Genomic DNA, 21,760 nt, shown 5'->3' with positions numbered 1-21,760 from the left:
GAACGTGGAGGATTACTAGGGCTCGGACAGGGCTGTCACCACCTGCCGGCTACCTCTCAATCCGTGGGAAAGTGCAACATCCAGCAACACTTAGCTAGTCTAGACACCATGTCTACATTAGTAAGCGATACTCTAGCATCCCGCGCGGAGCCCCCACCCTCCAGATGGACAGACATCACACTAGAGCAAACATACGAATACTGGAACAGTTGCCAGAGTTCTAAAGCCAATATGTTAACCATCACAAGCACAAGGTGATTATGCAATGAAAGCATCGAATGATAACGCAACCAGATCATGAAATATATATCTAATAACTCAGAATATACTTCAAGCAGATATCGGTAACCATAGTCTAATTCGATTACAAACGACCGAGAATTACAAGAGAGAACTAGAGATGAATCCATACCAGAACTCCCGAGCAACTCCGGGGACTCGATGACTCCTAGATTTCTCCTAAACTCCACTAATCCTATAGGCTAAGCAAGAAAGCTCTTGAGGTAAGTGAGAGGTGTGGTGTTGTGTGTGTTCCATTCCTTACCCCCTCCCCTTGTATTTATAGGAGGGAGTCACGGTGTTTCTGCAGGTCTTCCTCAGCAAACCGACGTAAGGAGCCAATGGGAGATCGCCACGTAGCTGGCTGAAGGCGGTGGGGCCCACGGGCCGGTCGGCCGACCGGGCCAGTCGGTCGACGGCATAGTGCCGCCAACCGCCCCCAGCTTCGGCTGGTGGATTGTCCTGGGCCTCCTCTTGTCCAAAAGTTGAGGCATGGCCTGTCCTAAGCTGGTTTGGCCTGGTCTTTGGGCTGCACTTGGTCTATTTGAGCCTGAATCTGTGCTCTAATTTTATCTATGATTTTATGTCGGGCCAAAGTGTGCTTGCAACCTACATTTAGCTCAAAAACACGTCTGGCAATTTTCTAAAGGTGAAGTGTGGTTTAGGGGTTTATTTGAATAAAGATGCGTGTAAGAAATGCAAACTCTCATAATTTTCTGATCAAGTTGACATCTAGAAATGGTCATTAGTGAGCGTCAAGACTCACCTAGAATGGTTAACTGAACTAGAACTTGAAAGCTAAAATCTGAAAGTTTTAAACATGCTCTTTGTTGCTTTTTAGCAAAACAAAACTCACCAGCCAAAAAGCTTTGCATATCTAGATAAGTGGGCTAAATATATCCAATTATCGGGTAAGCCTTGCTCAGTATTAGTATACTCAGCCTTGTTGTGGCTTTATTTACAGGTGTGACATTTGAAGACTTAACTGTTAGCTTAACTTGGCCTTGTGCCCTTCCTGCTGGTTGGTCCGTGGAACGGGACACGTCCAAGGCCAACAATGACTCTTCGGGTTGATGTCACGTACGGGCTTCATCGTGGCATTTCAGATCGACGTTAGCTTCCGCGTTTCTTTTGTTTCTACTGCTGCAAACTCTGAAGTTCCGGTGCTGCAAACTCTGAACTCTTCCGCTATTTTTAACTCTGAAATGTTGTTTCTGAACTTGAAACCGGTTTGTAATATAATTTACTTTTCAGTTCATGTGGTGTAAATATTTGTGAAGTGTTGCAATCTCTTGACTCGCCTTCGAGTGAGTTGTATGCAGCTTTACGATCAGTCATTTTTCAAGTGGTTTAATCGGAATTTTACCCGACTGAGTAGCCATTTTACTCTGTTTGAAGTGCGGGGCAGATCAGCTTGTCCTTGTGGCATTGGTCGCTACATTTGAGCCGAATTAATTTGGGCAGTTCTCCCATAGTGGGCGCGGGGCGAGCAGGAGCTCCGGCGGCACGGGAGGACGAAGGGGACGCGGGTCCAAATTTTGGCAGCCTGGCGATGTCCTACTCGATTAGCGAAAAATGGCTAAGTCCAGGATCTTTCTTTGAATATATAAGGCAGCCATTTGTAGGGGGCGGGTGGGAACCTCAGCCGCCCCTACAAAAGAATTTTCAGCAGCGGGTGACGCCCTCACTGGTCCCTTAAAATTGATTTGTAGGGGAGGATGATGGCCCCACCCGCCCCTACAAATACTTTTCACAGTTATTTTAAAATTTTAGTTAATTCAAGGAAATAGCAAAACACATCAAAATACCGTGAAATTTTTACCATAAACATATTTTGACCTGTAGAACTTAGAAAAAAATTTCACACCATTTAAATAATGGTTAAAACTGTTGAAACCAAAACATATAGCTATCCCACACTACTCTCTAATACAACTCAAAGATCACTTTGTGTTTTCAACATTCTTGTTCATTATATGTATTGAAACATGTTCCTTGTATTTTTTATGTGTTCTGCTATTCTTTTGGTATTAATTGAATTTTCGGAATAAACAGAAAAATCATTTATAGGAAAATTCATTGATGTGTTCACGCAGTTTTACACACTGGCGACTTACTACAATTGCACTGGTGACTTGATACAATTGCGCCCAACTGCATACCATACAATTTCTTCGCTACAATTCGCTCTCCTAGTATTTCCCATATGCCGAAATTACGTTGCTCTGTATACATACCGATCTCAACACCAAACGTACATCTATGAGCCCTCACAGGAAAATAGGATCTACGTGGGGGTATTTGTTTCCGTCGATCATTAAATACCTAGAGCCCTTACAGGAGATCTGCTGACAGCCCGAATACTCGAAAATAAATTAGTATGCCTTAGACACCCTAAAGGAGGAGCCTCGTACTACAGAATCTGAACGTCAAGTTTAGACGATCATTGATTTGCAGAATGCTGCAAACAACTTGCCAAACTAATTTACTGTATGTAAAAGTGTTATAAAATCATACATTTCTGCAAATGTGAAATGAGGTGGTGAGATATAAGGTAAGACAATGATATTAATAAGAAATGGCCAATTCACTATTATCTTGTCTCTACAATTTCTACTTTTAGCAATTCTCTTTCGTGAACGCTTGCTAAATTCCTCGAAGTCAGTTCGAAGCTAATGAGCCTCAGCATTCAGCAGTCTCAGCATGTACAAATTTCAGAGAATATGCACTGAACCAAGGGCCAAAACTGAAGCATCCTCAATATCAACAGAATTCCCAAAGCTATACCAGTAAGGTGGCTACAATCTGTGAAGATGATAAAGAAACATAGTTAAATCTGTGCCTTATCTACTTATAAGCAGTGATAAACGCTTTTACATGATATGTGCTGAAGCTAGATAAAATAATCATGTACACTTTGCACTTTGTACCTCGGGCAGTAAAAGTGGCTGGTAATAAATTTTGCTAAAAGCAAGGATAAAAACTAAAGTGGATTTCATGTTCACAAACCTACAGAAATAATCTGTAACTTTTTAGAGGAATAGTCTTATACATGAGAATAAAACTTAATACTATCCATACCTCCATTTTGACATCTTATCGCTAAAAATTCCAAAGGTTCATATATTGACTTCAAAGCCCCATCTTTTACTTGGTTCCATGTTCCATTACAATACTTATTATTGATGCGCTAAATCCTCAGAATTCGAACTAACTTGTAAACCTGCAAATACATGGGCCTTTTAGAAGATACATATATCATATATTCTACAAAGGACTAGCATATGTACCCACCTGAGCACTTCTAAGTGGTAATGACAATTCCAAGGAGTTGCGGCAACCATCAACCCTATAAGAAAGTAAAACTGGTTAGACTATCCATGAACTAAGGCACTTACATGCAAATAACAAAAAGATAAAAGAAAACATCCACACAGAAGGAAAATTATTAGAGTAATGCAAATAACACCTTTTGTCACAGGTCCTCCTCACATACTGACTACTCTTGAGCTCTCCCCGTCCACCATATTTAGTTTCATCCGTGTTCAAGATGAGCTGGCCAAATAAAAACATAATATCTCAGTCCTGATTACACAAATCTATGAAGTGAAAGCATATAAAATTACAAAAAAAATTAGGAATTTGCTTGTTCTGAAAGTACACGATATCCTTCAACATGAGGAATGCAACCACTAGCACACGAAGGCATGATTCAGTGAAGTCAGATCAGATTTAAGTAGAAATTGTGTAGTTGTTATTGTTCAGTTTGTATAGATATTTTTCTAGAACACGCAGGAAAGCTGCGTGTATTTGCATTAATAGGAAAAAAAATCGTTCGATTACATGCCGACTCCACAGCTTGGTTAGTTCTTTTTAAATGTGCGCCTAGAACAGGTCTACCCTTCTAAGCACCTCACAGCAACAGGCCTCCTAGTGCCTTTGCCCCAGCCAGGATCCAAAGGTGAGCCAGCTCGGTCACGTCTTGGACCACCAACGTGTCCTCGGCTGGCCGCTGTCAAACACACACCAGTTGCGAAGCATCCAAATGGACCAGGCCGTGAGGAACACAAGCGAGTTGAAACCTTTACGCTGGCCGCTAGGGCTTCAGCAATCGACGCGATGCCTTCCGCCACCATCTCTGGAAGTCCACCTCATGTTGAGAGGGGGCAAGCAGTTGGAAGCCCGCCCTGCCGAGGGACTCCACCCAGACTTGTCGCACCACCAAACTCTTGTCCGTCCTCGAGCGCGGACCTCACAGAACCCGAGTAGGAATCGACTCTGGTGCCCGTCACCATGCAGATGCTCCCTCGCCGAGCGATCAGGATCCCATCTCTATGCCCGACATGCAGGACGCCGGGAGGGTAACGAACTGATCAAACTCAGTGCCTAACGTGGACGGAAGCATCGCCGATGTTACAGACGCCAATTCGCTCCTGAAGGAAAATTATGTCGCCCGCACAAAATTACGCCGCGCCTACGATTAAGGCCACGAGCATTCCAGAATAACACACTTGATAAATTCATTGATAACACAATTTAGACAACTAGTACAAGCCCTGCACCAAAGGTTTACAGAGCCACACAGAGCACATGGTCTGGCTCTGCCAGCCCATCAGGAGTCGATAACACAAACATTGCTGCCAAGGCTGTGATTTGCTCCGGCACCAGCAGCTTCAAGAAGAGCCTTGCGTAATCATCCAGCGCCTTCGCAGTGACGTGCTCCTGCTCCCCCAACACCCCAAACTTGCGCATGAGGTTGGCCTGTGCACGCTTGGTGGCCGGCAGTGCTGACCGGCAAGCGTTCTTCGCGATTTGAGATCGGCATTCATCGCCCGGTGCAGCTCCATCTCCGCTTAGACGATGCTCGTCGAACGGTCCAGGATGCACAGCTCCCTCTCAAGGTGCTGCGATAGGTGTCCGTCTTCCCTGTCTTCCACCGATGCTGGGTGCATGGTGTTCACCACGATAGGGTTCCCCAGGCCGTGCAATTGCCCTTTCGAACGACGCCACGGTCGAATGGGCCAGCGCACCCTCAGATGATGCTTAGATGACGGGGGGTAGCGACCCCGCCGAGGAGGTTGGCCCTTTCCTGACCAATCCCCGCGTACTGCCGAATGGACGAGCACCGCTAGCTCGCCACAGCACACCGACGAAGATCGGCTCCACCCAGTGCATCAATACGTCAGCCGCGCGGCCACGCTCCATCAGCCCAGCATGGCCGAGGACGAGCGCTACCTCTTCTTGGGCGGCGGGTCGCACTACCTGGGCACCTCCACCCCGGAAGGCGCCGCCTTGGCCGTGGGTCGCGCCGCATGGGCACTTCCTCCTCGGAAGGCGCTGCCTTTGGGGGCAGTTGACGCGGCCAACTACAGTTGCGGGTCATGTGCCCTAGCTCGTGGCTGCGATGGCACCTAGACGAGCTCCAACAATGGGCGCGATGATGGTCACGCGCGAGACAACTGAAGCAACAGTCGCGCAGCTCATCGGGAATCGCACTCATAGTTCTTAAGGCGTCGCCTAGTCGTCGCCTAGGCGATGAGGCGCTCCAAGGCTCCAAGGCGTCCTGGACGCCTTGCCTAATTCATGTCAGGAAGGGATGGAGGGAGGGAGAAGGGAGAAAGAGGACGAAAACCGATCAGCGATAGCAAGATGATGTTGTACCTGCCGTCTCCGACAGTGCTGCGCCTGGGCAGCACCGCCTCCGCGCCGTCCGGCAGGGAGGAGGAGCGGCGGCGCAATAGCTCCATCTGGGGGTGGCCGCAGCAGGGAGGAGCGGGGGCACTAGTGCTCCATCTGGGGGTGGCCGCAGCAGGGAGGAGCGGCGGCGCTGGTGCTCCATCTGGGGGTGGCCGCGGCAGGGAGGAGGACTGGCGGCGCTGGTGCTCCGTCTGGGGTGGCCGCCAAGGGAGGAGCAGGCGAGTGGCGGCGCACAACGAGATAGGGTAGGGGGGAGCGGGTGGGCTGACGGGAGGAGATGAGTAGTTTATGGGCTGGTAGTGATTTGGTGGGCTGGGCCTTACATTCTTCCTGGGCCTTTTCTCTTTTCTTTCTTTTTTTCTCATTTCTTTTCCCCTTTATACTGCTAATTATACTGCTAATATTCTGCTTTTACGTTGGTGTATGGCGTCGCCTCGCCTCGCCTAGGCGTCGCCTAGGCGTCCAGAGGAGGTAGGGCGCCACACCTCGCCTCAACGCCTTAAGAACATTGATCGCACTGATAGTGCGCCGCGGAGCGAAGCACCTCCGCCGCTCCCGTCAGATCAGGACCTTGTGCCAGCCCCTTCCTCCATGGGAGAGGGATCCACACGGTGGGCCTCCGTGAGGATGTTACAATATGATGGCGCCGGGGCAGGATCTTTCACCAGAGCGGGGCTGTCGTCGCGCCAGCGGAGGAACTTGCTTCGGCCCGGTGGGATAAAAGGGGCCGCCAGGGGGAGACCTGCGAGGCGCTCGACCTGGGGACTGACGGCAGAGAAGTATGTAGGGCCGAAGTGGAGGCCAGCGTTGCCGAGGACGTTGGAGAGGTGGGTGTTTCGGGGGTGGCCGCCGTGCTCGGGGCGAGCTCCGGCATGGGTTGGCGATGAGCGCCGCGGGAGGAGCAGAGCAAGACTAGTGTTATAGCTAGAGTTATTTGGCACAATTGGCCAACATGCCAAGATCGGCGTCTACTTCGACTTCACATCCCTCGACTATGTTTGGCTCAGGTTCTTCGCCATCTACTTCATTGTTCATCAACCATTTTCCACCTTAGTCGACTATCTATGAAGTAAGCCAATATAAATGCTCAATGAGATAAGAGACTAAAAGAGGGAGCTGTGGCTGAGTTGCATATGCTTGCATGCATGTAGCTATGCATAATGGAAGACATGCAGCACTAGGTGTGCCGTGATCACTGGGCTGTTGCCAATAATCAAGAAAGAGTGCGACACAGGATAGTCCTCCATGTGTAAGACGCTGGCCGAGTGATCGATGACTTGCTGCGGATACCACTCCCTGGTGAACCCTCATCGCAAGAGGTGAATTAATTGCCTAAGTATTGGTGCGATGCTAACCCCCAACAGATTTAGAAGAAAGGCTGGTGTGCTATGTAACCTAACACCAGTTGTTATGTCTGTTGTTGGGCTGCAGATCGTGAGAGAGGGAGAGGGAGAGGGGGCGATTGCTAGGGTTTCGGGCGCCGAGGGAGGCCGGCCGCGGGGCTTTGCCCACGGCCGGCAAGAGAGAAGGGATTTTCTTCTAATCTCTTACTTGATTAGATTGATACATCTCCCCTCTTTATATAGGCAGGTTTACTTGACCCCTAAGCAAGCGACTAATTAACCCTAATGGGCTAAGGCCCAATAGGCTCTTGACTCCTCTAACACAACACCCCACCTGGACATGCAGCTCGTCCTCGAGCTGCAACCTAACGATGACGCTAACAATGACTCCACTAGACGCAAACCGAACTCCTAAGAACAAGCCTTTTACATCTCGGCTTATTTTAAATAAACTAAATAAACTGCGACTCTTTATTTTTGACTCCTGAAGATAAGGCGGACACCCTCCACGTGCTGGACCTGCACGTATATGTAGCCGCCTGGATCCCATGGAGACCATCGGAACGAGAGGGGAGCGCGGGTACGGCCACCTGGAATTAATCGGGACCGCGTCCAGCGGAGACGTCCTCGCGACGGCCGGTAGCGGAAAGCAGTGGAACTAGGCAGTGCGTCCCCGCCGATGACAAAGAGCAAACCGCCTCCCCTACCACCGCTGCCACAGAGTTCGAGGTCGCCGACGCCGACCGCGGAAACAACACCCTGCTCGCGCGTGAAGATAGCAGCAAACCGGCGTGATTGCTGGTGGCCGTCCGACGGGACGCGGACACGCCCCCCTTTGCCGAGGTCAACCGCCGTCAAGGCCGCCTCGTGCATCTGTCGGCGCATCTCCTGTAGCCGAAGCCGCGCTAGGAGGCCGCGAGCTGCAGCCTGCAGCCGCACCGCCGCAAACACATGGCAGGCATCCTCCCACGCAAACGCCTTCTTCTTCCGAGCTGTGGCAAGGCTACTGCTGCAGGGACGACTGGATGCCAGCAGCGCACTGCAACCTGCAGCAGCGCTGCCGCTGCTTGGATGCCATCCACGCCCCCGTAGAAGACGCCCTCGCAGTGCTGCTGTGGTGGCACGGGGCTAGGGGCGGTGAACGATGGGAAGGCGGCCGCGAACCTTGACTCCAACGAGGTCAGGCGGGCCTCCATGCGCACCTCCAAGCTGCCGAGTAGCTTGGTCATCAGGGCGGCGAGTTCTTCCGAAGTCGTCGGCAGAGGTGACGGCAGTGGCGCGGGGGTCTTCTCGTTGCTTGGCATTGCTGATACCAGATTGTTATGGCTGTTGTTGGACTGCAGATCGTGAGAGAGGGAGAGGGAGAGGGGGCGATTGCTAGGGTTTCGGGCGCCGAGGGAGGCCAGCCGCGAGGCTTTGCCCACGGCCGGCAAGAGAGAAGGGATTTCCTTCTAATCTCTTGCTTGATTAGATTGATACATCTCCTCTCCTTATATAGAAGGGTTTACTTGACCCCTAAGCAAGCGACTAATTAACCCTAATGGGCTAAGGCCCAATAGGCCCTTCACTCCTCTAACACCAGTTTGGTTACGAACGTGTCCTGCCATTTTTCTGTACTGCTGGTTAGCTGCACAATTGATTTGCCTTTTAAGTTAAACTAAAGCCCAGCCTTATCGCCTCCTTTTGAATATAAAAAGAATAATTTCATGCCAAAAGCGTCATTCACTTACTTGATATTCCCCGGCTTCATCCACACCAACAAGATATGACTGATGGGAGACTTCAGGATTGAAATTAAATACGAAAAGAAAAGGCCCCCTTGTGAAACATATGACCTGCCAGAACAAGGAATGTAATTAGAAAAGATCTCATAAATTCTGAAAGAAATTTCTGTCAAATGAAACAGTATTGCTTTATCTTGTCTTCTTTACTCCACTGGATGAGTTTGGCATGTTGAAGACGAACAATCCTAATTCGTTTTGATGATTGGAAGGTGGTGTTGGTGTATATGTGAGCACATGTATAGAGGCCCATCTAGAGGCCCATGTATAAGATCTATATATCACACCCTTCTAGAGTTTGGAGGAATACAAGCCATTATTCTCTCCTACATGATATCATTAGCGTAGGGTTAGGGTTTCCTCTCTCCTCCCTCCCCTCCCAGCCGCTGCCGCCAGTGCATGGCCGGCCGCCGGCGCCGCCCCTCCTCTCCCCTCCCTCTTTCCCTCCCCTTCCTCTCTCCCCTGCTGTTGGCTCTGCTCGCGCCCCTGCTCTGGGCGCGTGGACGCCAGCCGCCGGCCGCCGCCTCCACCCCTTCTCTGGGTGCATTGGGCGCCACGGCCTCCTCTGCTCTGGGCGGAGCGCCGGCTGCGTGGCCCCGGCTGCCCCGATCCGCCGCCACTCTGGCCGTCCTCGGGCCCGTGCCCGGCACCGCCATCGCAGGGGCCGCGGTCGCCGCAGATGCCGCCGTCACGGGGGCCCTAGGCGCCGCGGGATCCGCCCCCGCGGGAGCCTTGGCCGCCGCCCCATCCGGCCCTGGCGCCCCTCCGGCCGTGGGCGCGGGCGCGTGGCCCGCCGCGGCCCAGGCCGCCACCGCTGCCCAGGCAGTCGCTGCCCAGGCCACCCAGGGTGCAGGGCGCGCTGGCCCTGCCGCCGGATCCGCCCCTCCCAAGCAGGTGTGCCTCGGTCAGCCCACCCCTGCCTGGCGCGCCCCTGCCGCGGGGGTCGCGGCCCCTGCCGCCACCCTGCTGCCGCGCACCTTTGCTGCTGCTGCAGGCGGGCAGGACCTGGGCGCCGCCGCCCCTACTGCCCGCCCCACCGGCGCCCTTGCCGTGCCCCGCGGGCTGCTCGACGCCGCCACCATCGCGCACCAGGGCCGCCCTGCCAGATCCGTCGCGAGCGTGGGCGCCAACGCCGCCACTGCCGCTGCCCAGGGCGCCCTGGCCCTCGCCGCCGCTGCCCAAGCCGGCCTCCCTGGCGCCCTTGGCGCCGCTACCGCCGGATCCGCCGCCGCCCGCCTCGCGGCCGCCCTCCGGGACCTCGAGGCCAAGATCGCGCGGGCGCACGCCACGCAGGCCGCTGCGCTGCGTCGCGCCAGCCGCGTGGACGCCCGTGGCTGCGCCCGCGGTGCCTCTGCCCGCGATGCCCGCGCCCGCGCTCCTGCACGGAGTGCACGCGCCCTTGGCGCCCGTGCATGCGTTTGGTATGCACCCCGCGGACGCGCCGTTCGCTGCCGCCGCCTTCCGCGGGCAGCCGATCGCCGCCGGAGCTGCTACGGCCGACGACGCTCTCGCCGCGGCCCTCCTCGCTGCCAAGTCCGAGGCTTCGGCGGCTCAGGAGCGGGCCCGCGCGGCTGCCCTCGCTTGGGAGCGCGAGTGCTCCGCGGCCGACGCTCTCTCGTCGGTCGCCGTAGAGAAGCCCTACTTCCTTGTCCCGCCCGTCGTCCCTTTCGCCGAGTACGGCGCTTCGTCCTCCCACCAGGCTCCGCCCTCTAGATCTGGACCCCGGATCGACCCGCCCAACCCCCTCCTTGGTGCTCCTCTCACCGGCCAGACCAGGGGTGGGGGAGGCCGAGGGTGTCGTCGGCGGAGGGGACGTGGTGGTGGTGCTCGGGGCACTCCGGACCCGACTCCGGCTTCCACTCCTGCTCCTGGCCCTGGAGGTACGACCTGGCCATCCTTCAGCGCCCCATGGCCAGGGCGCATCCCAATGTGGGCGTTTTAGGGTCAGGGGGGCCTCGTCCTCAGCCCCAGCCGGCGGCCATGCTTGCCGCTGCTGCTCCCCTGTTCGCGCCGGTCAGCACCGAGTGGATCGCCGACTCGGGTGCCTCCTTCCACACCACCCCACATGCCGGTATCCTCTCTTCTGTCCGACCCCCACACCCCTCTTATTCTTCTTCCATCATAGTTGGTGACGGGTCTTCCCTTCCTATCACCGCCGTGGGTTCTGCTCCTGGCTCCTTTCATCTTCTCAATGTCCTTGTTGCTCCGCAGATGGTTCATAACTTTCTTTCCATTCGTCAGTTTACAACTGACAATTCTTGTTCCATCGAGTTTGATTCTTCTAGCCTCACTGTAAAGGATTCAGCCTCCCGGCGTCCGCTACTCCGGTGTGACAGCACGGGACCCCTTTACACCCTTCGCCTTCCTTCTTCCGCTGCACCACTCTCGCCGTCTTCTTCGCTCTGGCCGTCCTGGTCTGCCGCTTTTGCCGCGACGCCGTCTTCCACCACCTGGCACCACCGTCTTGGTCACCCTGGCCGCGACATTCTGGCTCAGCTCAGTCATAGTGCCGATGTTCCTGGCACTAGGGCTCCTGCTGAGCCCCTTTGCCATGCGTGCTAGCTCGGTCGTCATGTTCGGCTCCCTTTTTCTTCTTCGCATGCGACGCATGCATTTGATCTTGTTCACTATGACCTGTGGACCTCTCCTGTACTTAGACATTCTGGTTATAAGTAACTATCTGGTGGTGGTCGATGACTTCTTGCACTACTCTTGGACGTTTCCTTTGCGCGCCAAGTCTGAGACCTTCCTGACCCTCCTCCACTTCTTTGTCTGGGTGTCCACTCAGTTCGGCCTCACCGTTAAGGCCGTCCAGTGTGACAACGGGCGGGAGTTCGACAACTCCACCTCCCGTTCTTTCTTCCTCTATCAGGGTGTTCAGCTGTGTATGTCTTGTCCGTATACCTCTCCACAGAACGGCAAGGCTGAGCGGAAGATTCGCACGACGAACGACGTCGTGCGCACCCTTCTGATCCAGACCTCTCTGCCCCCGCGCTTCTAGGCTGAGAGCCTCCACACCGCCACCTACTTGCTCAACCGTCTTCCGTCCACTGCTTCTCCTGCTCCCACTCCACACCACGCAATTTTCGGTACCCCTCCTCGCTACGACCACCTTCGGGTCTTCGGGTGTGCGTGTTACCCTAACACCACCGCCACTGCTCCTAACAAGCTGGCGCCCCGCTCGACTTGTGTGTTTCTTGGTAACTCCCTTGACCACAAGGGGTACCGATGCTTTGACCTCACCTCTCGGCGCGTCCTGATCTCCCGACACGTCTTTGACGAGTCGGATTTCCCCTACTCTACCTCCTCCACACCTTCTCCTGACCCCGAGCTGGAGTCCCTGTTTCCAACTGACCCGGTGGTTCAGCCACCTTTACCTGTCTTTCCTTTCCCTGCAGGTTTTCCCGGCATACCGGCACCACTGCCGGTGATCCCTGCTGCACCACGCGCGGCCCCGGTGCCCGCGGTCGCGCCACACACGGCCCCCGAACCTCCGGTCGTGCCGCGCGCGGACCCGATGTCTCCTGCTGCGCAACGCGCGGCCCCGGTGCCTCCCGCTGCACCTGCGCGGTACGCTCAGCCGGTGCAGGTGTACCAGCGTCGTCCGACGCCGACTCCGGCGCAGCCGCGGTACGCTCAGCCGGTGCAGGTGTACCGGCGTCGTTCGGCGCCGGCACCGGCGCCGACTCTGTCTCCGGAGGCTCCTCCGACGCCTACACCGGAGTTGTCGCCGCCGCCATCTACACCGGAGCTGCCGCCGCCGTCCATCGGGATCCTCGGCATATCCATCCCATGGTGACTCGGCGGTGGCGTCTCAGGCCGCGACTCTCTCCGCCACCGAGGGCGAGCCGTGGGTCTCTCCGGTACCCTCCTCTGTCCGCGACGCCCTGGCGGATCCTCACTAGCGTCGCGCGATGGAAGGGAAGTACGCGGCTCTCCTTGCCAACCAGATGGGGGACCTCGTGTCGCGTCCGTCTGGTTGCAGTGTGGTCATTGGCAAGTGGATCTGGACGCATAAGCGTCGGGCTGATGGCACACAGGAGCGCTACAAGGCTCCCTGGGTTCTCCGGGGTTTCACTCAGCGGCCTGGTGTGGACTATGATGAGACCTTCAACCCAGTGGTGAAGCCTGCTACTGTGCGCACGGTTCTCTCACTTGCGCTCTCGCGCTCCTGGCCTGTGCACCAGCTGGACGTGAAGAATGCCTTTCTTCACGGCACTCTGTCAGAGACAGTGTCCTGCTCTCGGCCGATGGGATTTGTGGACTCGAGTCGTCCGGATATGGTCTGCCGGCTCAACAAGTCCCTCTATGGTCTGAAGCAGGCTCCTTGGGCTTGGTACTCTCGGTTCACGTTTTTGCTGACTTTGGGGTTCACAAAGGCCAAGTCTGACACGTCTCTCTTCATCTACCGCCGTGGGGATGAGACTGCATATCTGCTGCTCTATGTCGATGACATTGTGCTCACAGCCTCCAGTCAGCAGTTGCGTCAGAGTGTCATCTCCTCTCTGCAGCAGGAGCTTGCTATGAAGGATCTGGATCAGCTCCACCACTTCTTGGGCGTCACTGTTGAGCCTCGCTCGTCTGGTCTTCTCCTTCACCAGCGACAGTACGCACTCGATATTCTGGAGCGGGCTGGGATGACTGATTGCAAGCCCTGCTCCATTCCTGTCGACACTCAGGCGAAACTGTCTGCTGATCTGGGTGATCCGGTGGCTGATCCTATTGACTACCGGAGTCTGGCTGGCGCTTTGCAGTACCTCACCTTCACCAGGCCGGACCTCACCTACGCTGTTCAGCAGGTCTGTCTCCATGTGCATGATCCCCGGGAGTCGCATCTTGCTGCGCTGAAGCGTCTCCTCCGCTACGTCCGTGGCACTGTGGACCTCGGCCTGGTGCTTCACCGCTCGTCTTCTGCTGAGCTGGTGGTCTACACCGACGCTGACTGGGCTGGCTGCCCGGATACTCGTCGCTCTACTTCCGGCTACGCCGTCTTCCTGGGCGGCAACTTGGTCTCCTGGTCGTCCAAGCGGCAGCCGGTTGTCTCCCGCTCCAGTGCTGAGGCGGAGTACCGGGCTGTCGCCAACGGCGTGGCGGAGGCGTCCTGGCTACGACAGCTCTTGGCGGAGCTCCACAGCCCGCTCGCCAAGAGCACGCTCGTCTACTGCGACAACGTCAGTGCCGTGTATCTCTCCACCAACCCCGTCCAGCATCAGCAGACGAAACATGTGGAGATCGACCTACACTTCGTGCGCGACAGAGTCGCCATCGGCGATGTTTGGGTACTACATGTCCCGACTACCTCCCAGTTTGCTGACATCTTCACCAAGGGACTGCCCTCCTCGACCTTCTCGGAGTTTCGCTCCAGCCTCAACGTAGCCGGTGGCTAGTTGTGGCTGCGGGGGGTATTTGCCCTTTATACTCTATTTGTACTCTCTTCTTGTCCAGTCTTGAACACCGCTGCGCCGGTAGTTCAGACTGCGGGGGGTGTTGGTGTATATGTGAGCCCATGTATAGAGGCCCAAATATTGTGCTTGTAGAACTAAGAAAAGGAAACAGTTCTTTTTCTCGAACTACGCAAGAGCTGCATGTCATTTAATTAACAAGAATAATAAAGTACTAAGATCAGGAGGGAACTCCTGATCCAAACACACTCATACACCCCAAAATTCTAACAAAAAGTTATACAACGTGCCACACACCACTATGAAATGACCAAACCAGCGAGAGCTAAGAACTCTGTGCGAGCACCCAGGACAGCAGATTCGCAAGTCCTTTTCCACCAGCCATACAACCAGATTAACACTAGGTGCGGTCCCACAAAAAAACAGTCACATCTGTATTTCCAGAACTCCCATGCGACAGGAGTGACAAGAGTCTGAAAACCTTTCCAGAATTCCTCCGGGACTTGTTTGGTAGCACCAAACCAACCAACTGGAGAAGCAGGCAGTGTCCAGTCTAGGTGTCAAACTGTCAACCACCCTAAACCGACACCCTGCAACAATATGAACCAAACCTACCTCGCAAATACGCAAGACACAAGGATGTGCTGGATGTCCTCATCCGCTTGATCACATAGAGGACAGGTAGCAGGGTGGGGGAAAACCACACTTGGCTAAGCGATCCACGGTCCAATATCTATTCATGACTGTGAACCATAGAAAAAATTTGCAACGCAGTGGGGACTTGACCTAATAAAACCAGGAAAATAAAGAGAAACAGCGCAAAAATCCTACTTTACCCACACTTTTACTTCACCTACCAGCACCTGCAAAAGGTCCAAGTGACTATTTGGTTTGTTGCCCACATGAACCTTACCAAATATTGCTAATGCCAATACCTAGGAAATACCAAAACATGACAAAAGAAAATGATGTTTGGGTTGTAGCCATACCAACTACTGGGCTGTGCCAAATAGGGCCCACGTTCTTTCTGGCCAGATCCCCATACAACTCTCCTAAAGTTAGAAATAGCATTGCTTCAATACCCAAATTGAGCACGTGTTAACAATTTTGTGTTCCTGAGACAAATCACGGCTATGTTATGGGTTTTAGTAAGGCAAAATAGGTGAAATCGACCCTGAACTCTTGGCAAAGGGTCAAGTTCGTCCCTGTACTTTTGTTTGGGCCAATTTAGTCCTCAAACTATAGTTCTTAGCTTCAGTTACATCCTTCATCCAAACTGCCGTTAGCAACACCGTGAAATCCTGGCAAAATAGACACTTTGTTCCTTCAACTTTGCTCCAAGGGTCAAGTTGGTCCCTCAACTTTCAAAAAGACCAATTTGGTCCCTTAACTTTTGTTTTTATATCAAATTTGTCCCTATACTGATGTAATGTTCCATAATACCATGAGCCATCTTTACCCTTGGCTATTTTCTCTCCTTCACAATTTACATGTTTAGCAGCGGTGCAACAAGTTAATCAAACATGTGCACGATATTCTTATATGATCTAGACTAAATTAAATACGAAAGGGCATTTCAACAAATACGAGAGACATCAAACCAACGGAAAGAATAATAGATCTATTGTGACCTATTATTGATTAATTACAACTATACAATAATGGAAATTGAGTATGAGAAGGAGCTAAGGGTAAAAATAACTTCACATCTATCTCATGGTCCTGTGGATCATCACATCAGTATAGGGACAAATTTGACCTAAAAACAAAAGTTGAGGGACCAAATTGGTCTTTTTGAAAGTTGAGGGACCAACTTGACCCTTGAAGTAAAGTTGAAGTACCGAAGTGGCTATTTTGCCTGAAAATCATCTAACGCGCAATAGGAAAAGACCCCCTTACCCCTCCTTCCAGCACCCCTTCCCGCGCCGTTATAAAAAAAAAAGAACGTGACCAAGGTAGGACCGGGCGGAGAACAGCGACACGTGGTTGGGCAGCGCCGCAACGGCCCGACGTCGGCGACGGTGAGCGGAAGCCGCCCAGCGGACCCATGCCCCCACACCCCGGGCTGGCTGGTGGCAGCACGGTCCGTGTGAAGGTAGATTCCATCTGCTTGACACGACGTTGTGACGACGACGGAGGCCAGATCAATATGATCCACCTCGAGACAAGGGCACTGCCCCCGGCGGAGATCAATCTCCCCGGGGGCGAGCGATGCGGAAGCAGGCGGTGGGTAGGATTTGTCACCAAGGATCAAAACCTAAACTCGTGATACCATGTAAGATTGTTTATATTGCATGGATGATTATATTAGCCTAAGCCTGGGGCCTAAATATAGAGGTACATGACTTGGAGCTTGGAGGGCAAGGAGCCTCTCCTATAGATATGGTAGGCAATGTTCAAAAAAGCGCTAGGCGGTATCTAGGCGGTGACCCACCGCCTAGGGATTAAACGGGATTAAGCGGGATTAGGCGTTTCAAGGCGTTTTCTAGGCGGTACAATATAATACGTATACTTCACCATATACTCTAAAAAGAAAAGAAAAAATAAGGAACTAGTGGGCTTTGAATGGAAAAGAAAGATCCAAAACAGCCCAAATAGCCCACCAGCCCACCTCCCCCACCTTATCTTCCACCCGTGAACCGTCGTCTCCCCGTCACCTGGTTCGACGCGACGACACCTCCCCGTCGTCCTCGCCGCTCGCCCTTGCCTCCTCTGCCCCGCCGCCCCTGCCTCCGCCGCCGCCGAGGTTCGTCCCCTGCCTCCTCCTCCTCCTCCGCGCACCTGCCTCAACCTCCTCCGCCGCCGCCGCGCCCGTCCCCTGCCTCCTCCTCCGCCGCCGCGCCCGTCCCCTGCCTCCTCCGCCGCTGCACGACATCCCTGCCTCCTCCCCCGCCGCAGGCCTCCACCTCCACGCACCTGCCCCCAACCTCCTCCTCCGGCGCCGCCGATCCTGACCTCTGCCGCCACCATGGGGCGCCTAGGGGACCGCCTAACCCCTAGGCCAGGCGGGACCCCTCCGCCCAGCGCGTAAGCGCGCTTATGCGGCCGCGGAATTCCGCCTTTTTGAACATTGATGGTAGGATACGAATACAATTCTAATCTACCTAATATAGAGATATCCCTAATATACTCTTAACATTATTTGCAAATCAAGCCTCAACAGTTTGTTCTATAAAAATATATATAGTCATCCTTTAAAGGGATATCAATTCAAGTACGGAAGATCAGGTAAATGTTATGGCAAGTGGAGCCAATCCAAGGCCCCACGCGGTACTGTAGTATGTGTACAGTACCACGTGAATAGTGCACAATCCGATTTGATTAGATTGATTTGGTCTATTAGGAAAGAGATAAGATAGATTGATTCGGTTAGGATATTGCTTAGGGGTCAAGTCAGTCGTCTCTATAAAAGAGACTATCATGTATCTCTTTGAGGCAAGCAAGATTAGAACCAAATACTTCAAGAGCCTCCAACGTGAGGGCGGGTAGCCTCTAATCCTGCTATGCACCATATCATTTGGTATCAAGAGCCTTCGTTCCTGCGACCACCAAATCCCACCCAATCCCACCCATCGATCCTTTCCCTTGCGCCCAGATTGGATCGATTTCACCCCTGTTCTTCCACGAATTTCATCTAATTCCACCCTAGATCGCATTTGCTGTCATCTTTGACAACCACCATGGGAGTTCCCAAGTTCCACGTCCCAGACTTTGATGGTAGTTCCGATCCCTTGCAGTGGCTGCACCGCTGCAACCAAGGCTTTGATGCATGGAAGACTACAGAAGAAGACAAGATGTGGTTTGCCACACTCCGATTGACGGGCGTGGCTTATCAATGGTACTGCAAGATCGAGAGAAAACGTGGCATGCCGACGTGGGAGCAATTTGCCGGCAAAATCAGCCGCCGGTTTGCGCAGGTCCCAGCGCCGGTCAAGCCAGATGCTCCATCAGGCACTGTGGCACCAGAGGCAACTGCTGCGACACCAGTAGCCCCAAGGGCACCTCTACCGGCAGCAGCACCTGGAATCGATGTCCTGCTGGCCTCCGCATCTCGGCAGTCGGCCTCTGCTTCCACCCCAGCAACCCCGATCTGCTCGCAAAGGCAAACCCCAACTCAGCTACTGTTGGAGTTGCCACCTTCTCCACCAGCATCTTCACTCCTTGTGCCATCACCGGCAAAGCCTGCTGCTCCGTCATCGCCGCCAACAACCCCGGTGGCGCCTTCAGCTATTCATCCGTTCGCAGCCTCTGGTGACGTTCAAAAGCTCCTCTTCAGCGACTCCACCACCATGGCCGGCTGCCGTATCAATAGCCCGTCCTCAGGAGGAGAGGAGCGCACCCTGTTTCTGATGCCACGAGGGAACCCGATGCCGGAGCCGATCTACATCTTGGGGACCATCTTCGACTCCGGCGGGATCCATCCGCATCACGACTCCGGCCGGTCCATCAATAGGGGCTCCTCCGCCTGGAGAGGCACCAGGGGCACCACCGGACGGACGGCGCTCGCGCTTGCGCCCGCACTGCATGCACGTGCGCCGGCGCCTGCATCCGTCACTCTGCCCCGAGCACCCTGCCGCTGGAGGACTTTGCAGTCCTGCAGGCGCCCACCGCGTCGTCCTTGGGACGCTGGGAGCCTGGGACCACTATTAGCTTGATGGCACGAGGTACAAGGGTGTCGTACTCCTATGCGGCGGCTGCGCCAGCGAGTCCGCCATCACCACCACCGACGCCGACGAGGCCATTCTGTTCCGCTACCTCGACACCGGCGACAAAGCTGCTTTCCCCTTCGCGCTACCCACCATCCGCACCAAGCTAGAGAGACGGCTTGGTTTTGTTCCTCTGCTGCTACTACGGCCATGGCTACTACACCGTCGCCGTCTGCAAGAACACCATTGGGGAATTGCAGCCTGTTGTTCTCGCGGCTTCTCTTGCCTTTGTTGCTCAACTTCAACATTGCATGGCAACCACCTTGGGCAGCATCCATGGCCATTTCCATCTGACAGCTCGAGGACGAGCTGTCTTCGAGGGGTGGTGAAGTGTTATGGCAAGTGGAGCCAATCCAGGGCCCCACGCAGTACTGTAGTATGTGTACAGTACCACGTGAATAGTGCACAATCCGATTTGATTAGATTGATTTGGTCTATTAGGAAAGAGATAAGATAGATTGATTCGGTTAGGATATTGCTTAGGGGTTAAGTCAGTCGTCCCTATAGAAGAGACTATCATGTATCTCTTTGAGGCAAGCAAGATTAGAACCAAATACTTCCCAGAGCCTCCAACGTGAGGGCGGGTAGCCTCTAATCCTGCTATGCACCATATCATAAAGCACAAAGAAACAACCTCCTTAGAAAATATTAAGTATTTAATAAGATTAATCCAAGTTTCTGTGTAACGATTAACTATATAATTCAAGAATGTATGCACATGAAATGATTCTTGGTTGAGAAAAAATTATATAATTAACTAAGAAAACATGTGTTTGTCATAATCAAACTTCAAAATATATATGAGCTAATATTATCTGATAATCTGCATACCATGCTCGTGTCATCACAGTGATGAATACTGGGTGAACCTTTGGAAATTATCCTTTCATTTTCATCCAAGCTCATAACATCCTAGTACAAAAGTTTGCTGCTGAGTTAGTAATAGAAGCCATTCATCTCATGAATATATATAACAATGACACTTGACAGATGCCTACAACATATTTATACACAATCAAATAATAGTGCCTAAAATAGAAGTTGCAAATTCACAATGTTTCTTTACATGTCAATAAATCAACTAGTACTGAATATTGTTACCCTGGAATGATTAGTGAGGATCATTACTATCCACTAGGGAAGATGGACATATAGTCCTATATAAGCCTACAGTATATATGACCATCAGCACTACAGCGCCAGGTCTGCACATCCAGTTCTTCCGGCTGCGGTACACCTCCATCACCTCCCAAACCAGTAGGTACTTCGAAAGCACAGCCAACGATAGAGGACTCCCTAATCCAGAGGTGGCTAGAGAGGGCTTCCTGAAAGGTACGTTTGACTATGATCCGTTTTGGAATTGTTGTGAACAAGTTCGGAGTAAGGTATGAATGTCGGTGACTGTGCAGCCACGGTCTTCCCAGAACAACGTATTCGCTCCGGACCCGACCGTCGAGGTGATGGAGATGTCGAGTAGTGCTTGGACATTGCCATGCACCATCACCAGGTAAGTTGCCCATGGCTTGTTCGTGTTAGAGTGCGCAGCGGAAACTAGCCCGGCCCGCTATACCCACGAGCCAGCGCCCTACCAGACCTAGGTCTACCGGAGCCAAACCAACTAACGCCTTAGACCTAACTCAACCCCAAAAACTAGCCTGGTGGGTGAGGACTGCCCCCCCCCCCTATATGTTATGCTCCCCACACCATCAATTTTTGATGTGAGACTAAATCTAACAATCTCTCCTGTCACACATCGAGCCAAACTCTTCCATCACATACAACCCATGTGATCTTCCGGAAGACATTCTCCGAAGCCTGAGTCCAACTCTCCAGCCACACATAACCCGTGCGACCTTCCGGAGATGTTCACGGGCTCCCCCGTCACTATGTGATCCCAAAGATATTCCAGATTTTCCAACCTTCGGCCCTGATACCACTTGCTAGAGTGCGCATAGAGTGCGCAGCGAAAACTGACCCGGCCCGCTATACCCACAAGCTAGCGCCCTACCAGGCCTAGATCCATCGGAGCCCAACCAACTAAGGCCTCGGGCCTAACCCAACCCAAAAGACTAACCTGGTGGGTGTGGACTGCCCCACCTTATATGTGTGCTCCCCACCATCAATTTTCGATGTGGAACTAAATCTAACAGTTCAGGTGTCTTCCTTAGCCACAGCCAGTGCTGTGCAGCGACCATCCCATCTTGGTCTGGTTATGTAGTTCTAGGCCGTCAAGCTCTTGAAGCATGCAAACTCGGAGCAAAGCCACCAGACCCTCCCCCCTGCAGCTGCTTCCTTCCTTTCCAAAGGAACCTCTTCCTAATCATTCACTAAGATTCATCCATACTAAACCAAAAGGTTAACCCAAACTACTTCATGGACCTCAAGCATTATATGTTCTCGCAGACTTCAAAAATCCGATGTCTAATTTAACCCATATATTATCCTACATGGGTTTAGTTTTTAAACGCCCTCCTATAAGTTACTAGGTTCCATCTAGTTACCAAGATTTAACAAATAATTAAATGTGCCATTTTATTTTTTAATTATGAAAC

The 21,760-nt window shown here is 53.1% G+C and overlaps 1 protein-coding gene across 7 annotated transcripts in view; it reads right to left on the bottom strand.

Annotated features, from left to right (window-relative positions):
* Positions 1–2,725: 2,725 nt before the first annotated feature.
* The window catches only part of LOC120703462 (1,4-alpha-glucan-branching enzyme 3, chloroplastic/amyloplastic-like), a 48,583-nt gene continuing 29,548 nt past the window's right edge, over positions 2,726–21,760 (bottom strand). For 3 of the 7 annotated variants that reach the window (XM_039987555.1, XM_039987559.1, XM_039987560.1), the window contains 6 exons: positions 20,040–20,120; positions 9,050–9,154; positions 3,749–3,834; positions 3,574–3,628; positions 3,361–3,502; positions 2,726–3,084 (listed from right to left, as the gene is read on the bottom strand). In XM_039987555.1, coding sequence (XP_039843489.1) covers positions 3,470–3,502; positions 3,574–3,628; positions 3,749–3,834; positions 9,050–9,154; positions 20,040–20,120 — 360 coding nt within the window. In that variant the 3' untranslated portion in view covers positions 2,726–3,084; positions 3,361–3,469. Of the gene's footprint in view, positions 3,085–3,360; positions 3,503–3,573; positions 3,629–3,748; positions 3,835–9,049; positions 9,155–20,039; positions 20,121–21,760 lie in introns of those variants that run through there. The other 4 variants (XM_039987558.1, XM_039987557.1, XM_039987564.1 and 1 more) reach the window with 4 other exon arrangements.

The sequence above is a fragment of the Panicum virgatum genome, chromosome 4K, assembly GCF_016808335.1.
Source record: "Panicum virgatum strain AP13 chromosome 4K, P.virgatum_v5, whole genome shotgun sequence".
NCBI lineage: Eukaryota > Viridiplantae > Streptophyta > Magnoliopsida > Poales > Poaceae > Panicum > Panicum virgatum.
This window is presented reverse-complemented; position numbering and strand designations above follow the sequence as displayed.